Source organism: Crassostrea angulata, chromosome 3 (assembly GCF_025612915.1).
Source record: "Crassostrea angulata isolate pt1a10 chromosome 3, ASM2561291v2, whole genome shotgun sequence".
NCBI classification, from domain to species: Eukaryota; Metazoa; Mollusca; class Bivalvia; order Ostreida; family Ostreidae; genus Magallana; species Magallana angulata.
Window position 1 is genome coordinate 15,384,731 of NC_069113.1, and position 16,461 is coordinate 15,401,191.

At 31.9% G+C, this 16,461-nt stretch overlaps 1 protein-coding gene and 1 pseudogene across 4 annotated transcripts; both read right to left on the bottom strand.

Annotated features, from left to right (window-relative positions):
* Positions 1-1,422: 1,422 nt before the first annotated feature.
* On the bottom strand, positions 1,423-11,385 carry LOC128175194 (BTB and MATH domain-containing protein 47-like). Of its 4 annotated transcripts, none has more exons than XM_052840638.1 (4): positions 10,554-11,385; positions 8,827-8,916; positions 6,666-6,924; positions 1,423-2,569 (listed from the first exon to the last, which is right to left on the bottom strand). In XM_052840638.1, exons 3-4 carry the CDS (start codon positions 6,901-6,903, stop codon positions 2,157-2,159), a joined length of 651 nt encoding a protein of 216 aa, XP_052696598.1. In that variant the 5' UTR covers positions 6,904-6,924; positions 8,827-8,916; positions 10,554-11,385; the 3' UTR covers positions 1,423-2,156. The 4 variants fall into 4 exon arrangements, with proteins under 4 accessions (XP_052696598.1, XP_052696597.1, XP_052696599.1 ...); XM_052840637.1 differs by having other exon boundaries at positions 9,359-11,385; XM_052840639.1 differs by lacking the exon at positions 8,827-8,916 and having other exon boundaries at positions 9,359-11,385.
* Positions 11,386-11,682: 297 nt separating this feature from the next.
* LOC128176767 (uncharacterized) lies at positions 11,683-12,976 on the bottom strand (annotated as a pseudogene).
* Positions 12,977-16,461: the final 3,485 nt, after the last annotated feature.

Consider the following 16,461-nt stretch of genomic DNA (forward strand, 5'->3'; position numbering starts at 1 on the left):
CATCGGATGGATATTCAAAATATCCAACAGTGCACAAAACAAATAAAAATGACAAAATGTTGAAACGTGTATTTCCAACATAAATCCAACATAAACACAGAATCCTGTCATCCATAAATGTATATCCGATAAGCCACGAATGAAATTTAAGCAGAAATATCTCCTTTTCTTAATTTTGATAGATTTGGGATCACATATAAATCACTTCCATAAACACTTGTAGACTTCCTCTTTGAACCTTGAACCATATCACTCCTTTTTCTTAGTTTTAACAATTTAAGGAATATTGTCGCACTACGACTTCATAAGACTCCTATAAAAAATTTTAACGAATAATCGTCTGTTAGTTTTCGTCAAATTTCTGATTTGTCCTTTCTCCTTGCAAGTCTAAAATATCATTCAAATGGTATTCGCGTCTTTCCCGGTAGTGTAGACCTCTATATACATTGAATGTACTTTGCGTTAAAAATATCATCATCTAAATTTAAGTCTGCTCAGTACAGCAGAATGGTTTACTTTTACATGAGCACCTGTTCACTCGTCCATGAATAAAGGGTGTGTTTGGTTAGGCTATTGTGTATGGTACTATTTGAATCATAAATGAGCTAGATCCTTTTGTATTACAGCACAGTTGGATATATGAATGGGTCAATGCCTCTTTGAGGTTCAATGGGGGAATTTTTTTAAGTAAGATAAATAACTCGATAGTGTTGAATAGTTTAGAGAAAACATCCCCTCCTCGGGCCTTCGGCCCTCGGAGGGAATGCTTTCTCTAAACTATTCAACACTATCTCGTATTTTATCCATTAACGGGTAACACAGCGAATTGTTTCATGCGCGTAAATTATGCGCGTACAGTTCGCCGTAGAATTCACTTCATTTCTATATATAAAAAAGTAAAATTTTCTTTAAAAATAAGACATTCAGTAAAATAAAATAAATAAAGCCTGTTTGAGAGGGTAACTGTGTATAAAATGTTACCCGTTGCCAAGAGTGTTGCTAACGTTGAGGGGTAATAACTGCGTGTAAACCAATCAGATTTCAGTATCTAACATGAAAGTATAATAAAACAAATTATGTAATTGATCCAAATTTTGAGCAGTTAAACGACAACCGGTTTGATAATCTGGCTCATAAAAATAAATATAATTGAAATATAAATGAATTTAAGAAATACACTATCACGCTTATACAGAGTTTCCAAGCATGACTATAGCAAGGGTCACTTTTGAAGTGTAGATATATATTAGTTAGAAACTACTACAAGGGGAAGCAGACAGAGTTTTTTATGCAAAAAAACCGATAAAGGAGTTGAATAAATAACACTTTTAAGATTTCACTGTCAGAAGTAATGACAAAACATTTATTTATACGAGTACAGTAAATGATAGAGTAAATAAAAAGAACAGTTTAAAGGCTCTCTCTCTCTCTCTCTCTCTCTCTCTCTCTTTTGAAACGAAAGCGTGTTCGAACATATGACAATTATAATTCCTGGTGGTCAACAGAGGAAATTGTCTGCATTATGCGTGAAATGATGACCAACTTGTTGGTGTCAATAGTTGTTTGAGACGAGTGCTTCAATGGTGAAGTCGCTAGCTGTAGAGGAGATAACTATTGCAAAAACTATGCAGCATCCCGGGCATTATTGTTACAGTTAGGATACATCCACCAATCATGATGGTTTGTTTTTAATGTACAAAGATCGTTCTGTCGAAAAATATATATTCGTTGTTGACAAATGAAAGAAGTTAAGGGGTTGAAAACTAATTTAAGCTGAAATGGAGATAATAAAACAGTGATTTTTCTACTGTGATATTTTTTAGTATTTACGGGAGAAACAGTACGATGCCTATACATGTACCTTTATTCAACTATATTTTTTAAAAACTTTTATTTCTCTCAATATAAAAATTATAATGCCTTTTTTGATAATATTAAACAGTGCATATCTTTTGAGCAACTTCATAGAACAAGGAACGAACCGAGTTTAAATGTGGCAAGGAACTTTAATTAACCTATAATAGTAAGTTTTGAAAATCTATGACTTTTGCATCCCTTACCCATAAAGCTTAAGCAATTTGAAAATAATGATATCTATAAAGATAAAACAATTATGAAGTTGTCGCTTACATTTCTCAAAGAGAAATGTTTTGTCTTTATGATAATGGTATTTTGTAATCATCTTCTACTGTTTGTGAGTTTTCTAATTTTCTCCTATTCATTTCCAAATGTTGTACTCTTTTCATTGCTATCGCATACCGAGTTTTTATATCTATGTTGGAAAATTTCGAATAAATACGTAGATCTTCTGTCATTTTGAAGGATTTCAATATTTTTAGAAATGTTTTTCCAGTTAGGAAGTCAAAATCAATTTTAGCACAAAATTCCACAGCAGCCTCTAGAAACCTCGTCAAACCGTACTTCTCCCCTGCCAAGATGTAGTCCAGCAGTGTACTAACTCTCACTCCAGACTTTGGTGTACACATTATGATCATGAAGTTTTCACAGTCTGCCACTAGAGGGGACTGGTACTCATGTGCTAAAGTTAGAACCTGTAGTACATTCGCTCCTAAAAAATATGGCATTCAAATTAGAGACTTGGAACAATATTTGATTTATGTATATACTTGTGTTTTACATAGCCTCGTAGATCAGCCATCTACAAATTAAATTAATTCTGTTGAGCAGCTTGACCAGGCTGAAGCTAGCAGCCACTAACAGCAGCCACTAAGCCCGTAGAAGCTAGAAGCCAATAAGGAAATTCATCAAAGTACTGAGAGTACTCGAACAGAAAAAATTATATTTTACTTAATTATTGATATATTTTAATTAATATCAAAATGATTAATGCTCAGTAATTTGTACGAGCATTGACGACTTCCGAAGTAGTGAAGCTCGCCTGGATAAGAGTTATAAATGCGTCTTTGTTGGATAGAAATGAAATACGTCTATACAGGTTTTTAGTTATGAAAATAATGTTATCCTAAGTGTAGTCTTATTGATACAAATAGAAAAACTATATGCATCGTATAAAGTGATATGCAAACGTATTATGATACAAAAGCCATGATAAATTAAAGTAAATTAAAAGGCTGCATAAAACGATACAAATACAATAAAACACCAAGCCAATCCAGTGTGGCAAGATAATTTGCTTATATCGAAGTTGAACATGTGCGTGTTTAAAAATTTATTCTCGGGCCTTTTCAATCCCCCGGAAACAACATCAATCGAAAATTAAAAAGACATCGTATTATTACGAATATGAGACAACAGTACATCCAGCATTGTGATTTTCTTCTTATAAAAAAATATCATATGTCGCAGTCAAGAACAGCGAAAATCATCAGGTGAAATTGGGATTATTTTGTCTCGGCCATGTTTTGACGTGAACCTTCGAAGAATACAACAATGACAATGAAAAGGGTCAGTTTAGCTCACCCGAACTTTGTCATATTTTAGCTTTTCACAATGATATAGGGGTGAAAGGCGGACCATTATCTCTTTTATCTTTGAAGTGTGCATCAAACGGATACCAGGGTAGTGTAGGGGACCTATGGGGCTATTATTTCCCGGTCTCAAATTTGGGCTGTAGGGGTACCTCCAAGTGGCTCCCAGGGGTTCTGGCTCATTTCAGGGGTTTATATCTCACTTAAGTTTGATCACAATAACTTGTAAACACCAGAATTAGGTAGAGGGCCTCAGGAGGTACTCATAGTAAGCGTTTAAGGGCACTATGACCCCTTCAAGGGTCCAGTAAACTCACCCGAACTTTGTCATATTTTAGATTTTCACAATGATATAGGGATGAAAGGTGGACCATTATCTCTTTTATCTTTGAAGTGTGCATCAAACGGATACCAGGGGACCTATGGGGCTATTATTTCCCGGTCTCAAATTTGGGTCCAGGGGTTCTGGCTTATTTCAGGGGTTTTTATCTCACTTGAGATTGACCCCAGGGGTCCCCTACACTGCCCTGGTATCCGTTTGATGTCCTGGTATCCGTAAATATTTATAATTTACTTATGAACCGTATAGACGTATTTCATTTCTATCCAATGAAGACGCATTTATAACTCTTATACAGGCGAGCTTTACTGCTTCGGAAGTCGTCAATGCTCGTACAAGTTATTGAGCAATAATCATTTTGATTTTAATTAAAATATGTCGATAATTAAGTAAAATATAATTTTCTGTTCGAGTACTCTCAGTACTTTGATGAATTTCCTTATTGGCTGCTAGCTTCTACGGGTTTAGTGGCTGCTGTTAGTGGCTGCTAGCTTCAGTCTGGTATACGTTTGATATTAAATCGATAAAATTGCCGTTTTATAAATCAATTCATGTTTATCGATAATTAATATAAACACTACATGTGCGACATTTACAATTAAGAACATGTACAATTCACCTTCATAGATGATGGTTTCTCAGCTTTTCTTTCTTTACAAGAAACAAATTTCGACGATACTATAGTCAATATTTATGTGTGTTTGTAACAATGTACAGCAATAAAAAAAAAAAAAATCCGAGAATCGCGATATTTCTTAAAACTTCGGAATACCGTATGGAACTTTATGCACTCTATAAACGTCTATCATTTAATTTGTCATTTTGTTTAAAATTGATAATCACTTGGCGGATATTTGTATTCAATGTGTGTGTGTGTGTGAGGGAGAGAGAGAGAGAGAGAGAGAGAGAGAGAGAGAGAGAGAGAGAGAGATTCATTGATCGTGTAACATCGATAATAAGAAATTTTTTTTTGTAAACATGTAAAAATGTTACTTCTCACTGAGTATCAGCTACCTCTATCGGCATTGTACTACCAATTAGTGCAAAAGAATGGACATAATTAATGCAGAAGTCCTATTGAAATTTACTTGCAATCTTGCATTTTGGGAAAAAAGGTGAATAATGCTTATGTATAATTAATTTTTCAACGATTATGGTTTGTAAACTTGTGAACTTACAAAGCGATTGAATAGAAGTGTAGATGCAGCACTTGGGGTGGTTTTTGTATTGTGTTGGTCTGTCGTATTTGATATATTTTATTAAAATTAGGTGTGTACAATATATTTAAACATTAAACATAAACAAAAAGTAGCGATCAATGCCAAAAAAGTTAACGTAACCCGCGTTCTGTAATGTGGCTATCTCTATAGCCCGTATGTATCACCGAAGAAAGCATTTTATTGTTAATGTTTACATCTTTCATTTAATAAATTGAATTGATCGTAAAAGGCAAGTAAAGGTCAATAAATTATTGTTAATGTAAACCAGAACGATAGATGAAAGCTGTAGCTAAAGCGTCTGATATGGGAATTTGAGTTTGGCATCATCATGATTATATAGTTCATGCAATCCGTGATTTTTCTCAGGTTGCTGAAGATTTCGACCGATCGATAAATTGCATGGTTAGAACTGGACCGATCGAGTTGATTTCAGTCCTGTCTGTTTCTATACAGCTGTGAATTACAATCAATTTTTGTAAGAAATAGAGGGAATCATACTTAGTGGATGTAAATTTTAATCTATAAATATAAGATGCCATTTTTGTTAAGATCTTTTCTCTGAAATCAACTGCCCGCATTTCTTGTAGTTGTAATTACTTTTCAGTGAGACAGTGTTGATAACGTATAAAAAAGAAAAGAAATCATGACAATAATTTAACAATATAACATCCGAGTTTTAAAAACACCTACAATTGATTTTAAACTTGCTTCAGAACTATGAAGATACTTAAAAAGTAATATCAGTAAATATGCGATACAACTTCCGTGCAAAAGGTTATTTAAAAAGAATAAATATTTCTCTTATTGAAAATAAATTTGTGTATACAATTTGACAATGCCCCGAAATTGTGGAAACATAGGCATCGAATTTGACCATTTTTATGTTTGTTACATGTTTGCGTATTTAATTTGCTTCTCGGCAGCTTAAATAACTTTGGTTTTTTTTAAAACGTTGGGGAGATGTTTGATATTTGTTTTCCTTATCTATCTATCTATCTATCTATCTATCTATCTATCTATCTATCTATCTATCTATCTATCTATCTATCTATCTATCTATCTATCTATCTATCTATCTATCTTATGTTCGGAAGGGGGGATTATTGCATGTGAAGTCATCAGAATTATACAGAACTTTAACTATATCTAGATATTCAAAATGTTTTGATCTCTTTTTTGTAAGATTGTAAAAAACCTAGAATTGTAGAAAATCTTTAATTAATTCTACTTCAAACAATTAAAGACAAGTAAAAGAAGTATAGTAGAAAAAAAAATAATTCAAAAAATATTTTGACGTTCGTAACGTCGTGACGTTTTCGACGAGCTACGTCAAAGTTGTGTTTACATCTCTTACTAAAATTGTCATAAAATGCATAAAACACATAAGATCTTGGATATCTTTGTATATTGGTATTTAGAAAGAGTTGACTAATAAGATTTGACAAACAAGTGAGTTTGTGAAATTTTGACCTTAAGGGCCCTTTTCTCATGACGGCAGTCATATAATTAAGAATTTGCAACATCTATAATTAAGTGGTGATTTTAAATTTTTAGGAATTTTGATTTTTGATTTTAATAGAATCTAGCTGCAAACCAATATTCTCTATTCTTGACTCTGATCGGTTTATATGCCTTATAATAAAAACCTTTCCTAACCTGTTATGGGATGTTTCATGTTTGGATAAAAACTTTTCAGAAATTCCACAACATCCACTGCTTTCTTGTCTTCCAATACGATCTCCTTTGCAGTACTTTCCTTGTTAAGCATGGTATTAAATACAGGTGAATGGTCAGAGAGCACTGCCTTGCTGACATGGAACTTCTGCCCTTCTACCAGCAGAATAACATCGTTATCGGGAAAGCCAATATCAAATGACTGCTGTTTAGCCTCCATTCTAGCCAAAGGTGCTTATAACTGTAAAAATAATCATCAAAAATCATATAACCTATCCACCCTTCATTCAATAGTTAGAGACAATAAAAAGTTTATGTAGCTTAGGATTGGTAGAGACAACTCAGCCATCTTAATTATGAATGGTTTTTTTATTATTATTTTTCATATTTTTATAGTATATAGACAAACAGACAGACAGACAGAACACCACTTTCTCACAGCCTCTCACACACAGCAAGTTGGTACAATATATATATATATATATATATATATATATATATATATATATATATATATATATATATATATATATATATAGTTCAAATTATCCCAAGAAAAAGAAGAAGATTTACACAATCATCATTGATGTGTTAATTAATATTTATACAGAACTCCATGGTGACCATCTCTTTGTAAAGTCTTCAGTAGTGAATAGTTTCATTTCAATATTGTAGTAGGTTTGCAAGTAGGACATTAACATTTCAAAACAGATTTTCATGTCTTTTCTCGACCTTTGAAAAATATATTTATTTACCAATATAATAATCAAATTAACTACATGATCCATATCTGGATTACCTAATAGTACACTCTGGATATCAAATGTTTTTCTCTTGCCAGATCTATTAAAAATATAGTCTGACAAATTTGTCCAAAGACTTAAAGAAATAGTTAATCTGCAATCTTATTAACAATCGAAACTCATGCCAAAATTGCTAATGATTTACAAAATTTTTCAAACTATAATTGATAATAGCTTATACACTAACAGTTTTGTTCGTTTGTTTGTTTTTTAAAACATATCTGGAGAGGATGTTTTAAGATCAAAACTTATATCAAAATTATATATAATTTGCTTATCTTTCTTGGACATTTTTCGGACAATTATACAAAAACTACATGGTAATTTATTCATGACAATCAGGCCTTGTGGAATGTTATTACTTTACAAAACTTTAACGGTATTTAAACACATGTTTGCTCTTGTACATAAATTTTCAATAAAAAAAATAGACCAACAACTTTGTGTGAAAAATTATATCGATAAGATGGTTTTGCTGTCTGAATATATATAATATAACCAATATCTGAAGCAAAATAAACTTTTAATTTGTTTATATAAACAGAACTAAAAACCGTGCACATAGCATCATTTTTGAAAAAGTGTGGTGGGGGAGGGGGCAAAATTATCCGATATCCCCGATTTACATTTTGCCTAAATACATGATATTTATAGATACCTCTGAGTTAAAACATAATGTTCATTCAAAAGTAAAAAAAGAGAAAAGATTTTTTTTTTGAAACACCCCCTCTAGATTATCAGGTTTCAATGCAAGGTTACAATTAAATGAGTCTACGAGGATTTTGCATTGCAACAGACATTGTTGATAACGTTGAAAAATTGTGCAAGGTATTCCGAGTGATTTTATTTTAGATAAAACAGATTGCATTAAAATAACTAATGACACATAAAAATATGTTTATCTTGTCTATCTTTCTTAGACATTAACTGGACTGTTATGCAAACTTTACTAACTAAAAATATAATTGTCAAATATCCACAGGCAACCAGATAAAGGCTAAATGTAATTGAATGTATTATTTAAACTTGACGTGAACGCTATCCATGCTTTCTCTTGTAAAGAACTTATTTTAAAATTTATTTCAAAGAAAGTAATTCAGGGACTCAGAATATGAATACGCAAAATTTGATCAATAAATTGATTAGATAGACTTCAAATTAGGACAACAGTGCCATATTCACCTTACTGAACCTGATCGAGGCGTATCTGCATCTTATATGATGTTGCTAGCTTGATAAAGAAATAAAATTCATTTGTATGTTGAGCATTTATACAAAATGCCAGGTGAAGTTAACGGTGGAAATAAACATAAAGTTCTAAGGTTGTATTCTTTAATTACCATGTATCTTTGAAAAATTGCAGCGGAAGGTTTGGACATTGAAATTTCCCACCAGAGGTACACCGAGTTTGCACGAGGGGAAGCCCTCACCTAATTAGAATGTACTCGAGTTAAAACTTTTACATGTGTTAATAATTTAATCGAATGCCTACCTAGATTGTCTAGTTCAAATATATTTACTAGATGAAAATCTGGACTAATCACTAATAACAAATATCTACATGTATATACAGCGAATATAACAACTTGAAAACCAATTACACTTTTTTTTTTTTAGAGTTTTAAGGTGCCACATGTACTTCAAACAGCACATTCTAAATCTCACATTAAACATGAACAATTAAAATAGAAATCATAAAGTTTCATGTAATAGAAATACATTAGATACATTGCACACATTTAAGTCCTCTACAAAATGTAATACATGCTTCACAAAATACACTATGTCTACGTAAACTATACGTGCACCTAATTGTCAAAAACCCACAAAAGGGAAGGTACATATTTTGCCTTAGATAAAATGTGGATGTACCTTGAATATAGAGTTTAGCAACAATGGATACTGCCTCAGCTACTTTTCCAACATTCCAACAATGTTTATGAGATGAAATATTAATTGTAGGATACAATTTCGTTATACATTACCCCTCCAAATGTAAATACATATAACAATAGTATATTATACACAACACTTAATCAACATTTCTTTAAAAAATTCAAATTGAATCGTCGTTGATCATAAAATGCATTTTTGAAATTCTTATCCATGGAAAAAAAGTAAAAACCCCAAGCTGGTTTTGCATCCGTGAATTGCATATTAGTACATGACGCTTAAACATATAGCCAAAGCTGTTAACATGAAATCAAAAATGATAAACCAAAGATAGCGGAAATGCCCATTTGATTAGTCGTGAAATGAATATTCAAGTCCATTTTTTTTCTTACTTAATATTCTTGCTAATTATATGTTATAATACAAGTTTACAAAAGGATAACTTCTAACTAAATTCAGTTTTGAATAATTTAACAAACAATAAGGAAAAAAACCCAATAAATTATAAACTTTCTATGCAATCGAACCAAAAACTTAAAAAACCTAGCTCTATAATGTTCCCTATGTCTGGTGCTCTAAGCACTGAGCCACTTCAGTCACAAAAAACTTCATTGTTTAAATGCTATATGCGACTTCGACCACGAATTATTGGACTTGAAATATTTTTTTAAAACGTTCAATTGTTAAGATACGAATTGACAATTTAAAAGTATAGTGGGTCATCTCTCGACGTATAAACTGTTTTCAATACTCCAGAAAAAAATTACCAGATTTGTTGACATTTTCATTTTATAGTATCTTATCTATCCTTATCTATGCATTTTACACTCCTTTTTTTTAAAAGTTTATTTCTTTTATTTATTTCGAAAGAAAATTCTTTTCAACATGTGGTACCTTTAAACTTCCCTTAGCGACTAGAATGTTATAATTTGGTTGTTGACAATGAATAAAACCAGTCAATACTTTTTACGATGGTATACCCTTTTCTATTGTCTATTTCTAACCTCATTATATAATTATGTAAACATCTACGTTCCAGGTTCTCTTCATACATTTCTGCGTATAGGTGACAACGTAAATTTAACGCTGTGTATAATAAACAAGATCATACAAATTTCACAAGCACAAAAATGATAATTTAGCACAAAAAGCAAGTTTTTACTAGAAAACTTACATTGTAAATCCTGGGGGCTATTAAAGGAACTGTCAACATCCAAGGTACACTAGTAGGTGGTTTGTTATCATTGTCATCGTGCTAAATGTTAACACGGTGTAAATAACTTAGATAAGCTGATTGTTTGTCGTGCTATACATATAAGTATACCGATGAAATCTATCTCTCTTGAAAACTATTACTAAACTTAGAAGGCCATTATTTATTTAGATTGTGAGCACCCCTACTTTTGTCAGTAGCGATGGACGTGTCCCTAGCTTTACAGCATAGACACTTGTTTCTGCATTAAAATTTCACCATTATGTATAATACTTACATATTAAGGCCAAGATCTAGTAAATGAAAGGTACCCACATGTTTATGAAATTCAAGATATAAATTTTTTTAATGGTGCTTCATAACAATATCATATGATATCATAGGGTGTACCGGGGCTTAAATTTTTGGCAAACACAGTGAAAAATTATGTTTTAAACAACCATTTTCTATGAAATATGAAGGATAAAAGTATCAAATCTCGGAGTTTTGTCCATTTTTCACTAATGAAATATATCTAGAATGCTTTATGTCTCTCCAAAAACGGCATTAAACAAGCTATTAGCCTCCTCTTTAAAATGATGTCAAATTGAATATAGGTACCGGGAATACTTTTCACTTGATAAAATAAAGAATGTCAAAATATTGTTTTATTTGCTACATAATTCCTTTAAAACCGTGAAAAAGGGAAAAGATTCATCAAATCAATTACGACATCATAATGATTTTAGCACCAAAAAGACAGTCTAGAATCAATTACTAGATCTTGACGTTAAGTTTGAACTTTTCTTTCCGAACAAAGTGTCTGCTCCTTACAGTGATTAACGAAATTACCATATGGCTTTCAAAAAGAAAGAAGAATTCATCTATTGGCTTTAATGAAAGGTTAGATTTTTGAGTCATTATCGTCGTCTTTTGAATTGAAAAAAGACACTACAATAAACAATGGGCGTTAGAATGGATCATTGTTGTACGAAACAAAAGGATGAGTTTAGTTGACCGTACATGTGATATAACAATACATTGTTATAACTTTAACATTTTTCTGATTTGTCATCATTTAAATTTCATTTCAAGAACAATATAATGATTTTTATGATATTTGAATGTTGTGATCATGTACCTCTGATTGTGAATGCTTTCGTTTCATTGTATTCATCTCTAACAATTGTACCCTCTTCTTTGCTATTGCAAATTGAGTTTTCAACTCAACTTTAAAAAATTTCCAAGAAATATTCTGGCCTAGGAATGTTTCTTCAAAATATACGTTTCTATTTAAGCCAAATGTGGGTTAGCGATATAATTTTGTTTAATCGTTTTCCCTTCAAAAGGTGGAAATTAATACGGGCACAAAATTCCACAGCTGTTTATAAAAACCAATTCAAATCGTACATCTCCCATGCCAAGATGTAGTTCAGCAGTATGCTGACTGTTAGTCCCGTCCCTGGTCTGCACATTGCAATCATAAAGTCTTCACAATCTTCCACCAGAGGGGACTGGTACTCATGTGCTGAAGGCAGAACCCGCAGTTCATTTTGTTCTGAAAGAATATATTATTAAATGGGTAGCAGAGTATAATCATAGCTAGTCCAATAGTAATACTTGCATGAAAATTACTTAATCCTTAATTATCCTAGATAGAAGCTGTAGGTAATACTTTTGAACACTCATTTACAGAATAAATACATTATATGTCCTTTCCCTCCGCGATATAAGCTTTTTCTCGAGTGAAGTTTAAAGTATTTTCTTTGAGGGGTGGGATGGGATCAGTTTTTTGGGATGTGGATAAGGATGGCCGGGAATTGGTACTAGCAATAGGGTAAATTTTCTTTACCCTCTCCTTGTCTCTCCATTTGGAAAAATCTAGATTTTATACTTCTAAATGTTTTTACCTGTTATCGGATGTTCCATGTTGGGATAGAAACATTTAAGAAATTCGACAACACCCGTTGCTTTCTTGTCTTGTAATATAATCTCTTTTGCAGCACTTTCCTTGAAATTATTGTAAAGCATGGTATTAAATACAGGTGAGTGCTCAGAGAGGACATTTTGTTGACATGAATTTTTCGACCCTCTACGACTAGAATGAGATCTGCGCCTGGAAAGCCGAGATCAATTTCATCTTCATTTACTGTGTCCTCGACCTCAGATTCATCAGATTTATCTGACGCCATACTAGCAATTGTAACTCTGTGAACTAAGAAATCATCTATACACAACTATTTATACAAAGATCAAACAATAGTGTTGCGCTGTAATAAGGTTCAAAAAGAAAGTTTTGCTGTATTTTTTGACAAAATATCTAATAAACAAATCATCCTTATTATTGAAGAATTTGTATATTGATAATTATCATATTCCAATCACATAAGTATTCATATGTCCTACATTTTAGGTTAACCAAAAGTAAACAAAAGTTTGTTGTATGAAGGAAATCTAATACATTTACCACCGTGTTTCTTTAAATTGTTAAATCGCTCCAATGAATGAAAAGTTCTTTATAAAAACATAAATATTTTACGTAAAAACATGTTAGCTTAAGTTAGTTTGAAGAGAATTAAACGTTAAGAAGGCCACCAAGGACAAGCAATTATCTCAACATAAATTAATATTAAAGGTAGCTCGCGGGTTTACCTGCTTGTGAGAAAACCTACCTTGAAAATTTGTCCACGTGATCCATGGGTTTCAGAGTTTTATTTCTAAAATTTATTTGAGATTCGTGTGCGCGGTAATAATGTTATTGTGTTTCAAACACAGTGTCATTGATAAAATCAAGCAACGTCATTTCATTGAAATGTATACTAATATGCAAATCTTAGTCGAGGAACGCATTCCAAAACTATGCTCCAAACTTTTAAACGATTCAGACGAAATTAATTATACTCAACACAGTAACAGGAGGTAAACCATTTTATATCTAAAAAAAAAAATTTAACTAAAAACGTGTCCAAGGCCTTTAGATAATTGATTTATTCTTAAAATCATCGGACGTTGATATAATGTATTTTCTGTTACGTATCATATAATGGACTCCATGTTCTATAGCACACCTGAGCAGAAAGCTCAAGTTAGCTTTTCTGATCATATTTTGTCCGTCGTCCGTCTGTCTGTCCGTCCGTCTGTAAACTTTTTACATTTGAACTTCTTCTCTAAAACCGCTTGGCGAATTTTAACCAAACTTGGCACAAGGCATCCTTATGGAAAGTCGAATTTCAGAAATAAAAGGCCACTTTGCATTTAAAGCGGAAATAACCTCGAAATCGTAAAAATAGGGGGGGGGGGAGTGCATTTTTAAAAATCTTCTTCTCAAGAACTATTGAGTTAAATTCAACGTAATTTCATCCTCATGAACAGGAAAATAAATTGCAAAATTTAAGGGCTAATTTTGTTCCAAATTTGAGTTATTACGAAAATTATAATAAAGGAAAGAAGGGGGGGGGTCAATCAGTTTATAACTTCGGGTACGGTATTCTATATTTCGAAAGCAGCCATGTTGGACATATGATAAACGGGTCGGTCAGAAAAAGATGAATTTATTTGTTGTGCAACAGTTCGCAAGCGATTCTTTCAAACATGCAAGATGAATTTGTGCCTATTTTGTAAAGTAAATTGAGGTTAAATATTTCAATGCGTTGACAGTTTTGAATTTGACGGTGGTGTTTGCTAGAGACATAAATAAAATTATGTTGTTTATGTCTCTGGTGTTCGCTTGTTTTGATTTTCATAATTTATGATTTGTAACTTGGAGAACTATCGCCTGTATTTTGTAATTTTTAGGTATCAAATCAAACAGAGACTTCGGTAAATCAGATAGTTAACTGTTTACCTGCACAAAATAAGCAAAATCTGATGCATTGACAACGTACTAAAAACAATTCATTCTATCGGTAATTCGATATTATCTTTGGCGTAATGATTGATTAATGCTATTTGTTTTGTTGAGATGCTCGGCATTTCTCGAGTCTATTCGGTATACACAGAGTTCAATATCGCTGACGAAAATATATAATTATATATATATATATATATATATATATGATTCATTGTGAAATAAATCGTGCTCTTTATTTGTTTTAGTGCATGTTTCTTCTGTTTACAGTTTTCTATTTACTAACCATATCTGAGTGTCGAGCTTCGAATTATCAGCAAGATAAAGAACTTTGCTCACAATTCTATGTTTGTACACATAGTTGAGGCCATTCTTTTTTTTCTTTCTTTCTTTTTGTTTTGTTTACATTTTAAAAACTGAATAGGAAATACCAATTAAAAAAATCTTTAGCCGAATGTAATAAACTTATGTGAAAAAAAAAATGAATCAAACCAAGCAGAATTGTGAGCTTTGTTTCTTGCTTATAATTTTATGATTAAAGCTGAAATTTTGGTTGATCATTAGAAATTTCTCGCTAAACGTTATATACTAAAGTACAAAAAAATTAAAAGGATAATATGCTGTAACTACTTTCTGTGGCCAAAAGCATTATATGCTGTAACTACTTTCTGGGGCCCCTCCTTATATGATGAATCATATGAAATCAACATCAATTTTGATAGTTTTTCAGACACGAGTTACGGGGATAAAGGCATTATCGCTATTCCTAATAAAACACTAGAGCGGAAAATCAATCCGGTTTGTAGCTTTTTGTTGTTTTTGAATTTTGAAAAAAATCTGTTTATATTTATTTCAAAACATACAAAAAGTTTTTTTGAGGCAAACCCTCTACAGAAGCCCTCTACTATTCCTCACCCCGGGTGCCAGGGGCCCCCTGGATTGGAAATTTAATATATAAACATTTTTTAATGTAATCACGCAATCAATTGAATTAATAAAGTTTACATTCTTATATTGATATCTTAAACATTCATGAATGTATGAAATATATAAGAATATACGTGTCTACTCACACACACACACACACACACACACACACACACACACACACACACACACACACATACACACACACACACATATATATATATATATATAGATAAATCCAAGAAAAACCTCAGTGGTCGGTGAAATATATATAAAACTTAAATAAATGAAAACACAAAGATCGAGTAAAACATAAGCGCTTTCATTTTCTTCAGATGTTTTACAATACTAACATGGTAACGTTTGTTATGACGTCATAATAGTTTAACGGCGTCTTCAAGTCTCTGAATGACGTCATATTTTCCCGTATTTTTAGACATCACAATACTAATAATAACAGATTATATAACACGGTTAAAACATGAATAAAACATTTAGAATACTCAGATGTTACATTAAGCTATTCAATTTAGGTTTAAAAGTTCTTATAAAAGTTCTTATAAAAGTTCTTATAAAAGTGGCACTTGTCCCTATATTAAACAAGGACATCATTTTAATTTTGGTGGGAAACAGTTTATCGTTAACAACAACATGTCGTGTCAAGCCAGAAATCTATTATACGTTATCACGTGCTCAGGTTGCGGGGAACTATATATTGGAGAAACGGGAAGTACTTTACGGGAAAGAATCCGAATTCACAAACAGCACATCAACCAACCGGAATACCGCAAACTAAAAGTTAGTGAACACCTTGACCTGTGCGGAAAAAAATCATTCACTGTTTTTCCGTTCTATAAAATGTACAATTCTAATACTGTTGAAAGGCGTGATAAAGAAAAACATTTTATAAGAAAACCTAAATTGAATAGCTTAATGTAACATCTGAGTATTCTAAATGTTTTATTCATGTTTTAACCGTGTTATATAATCTGTTATTATTAGTATTGTGATATCTAAAAATACGGGAAAATATGACGTCATTCAGAGACTTGAAGACGCCGTTAAACTATTATGACGTCATAACAAACGTTACCATGTTATTATTGTAAAACATCT

What these genes read in the sequence shown, in the direction of transcription:
- LOC128175194 (XM_052840638.1), bottom strand. Translation starts at nt 6,903, where the DNA reads ATGGAGGCTAAACAGCAGTCATTTGATATTGGCTTTCCCGATAACGAT. An exon ending in CATGAAACATCCCATAACAG is followed by an intron (nt 2,570 to 6,665) that starts GTTAGGAAAGGT and finishes CATATTTTTTAG; the next exon opens with GAGCGAATGTACTACAGGTT.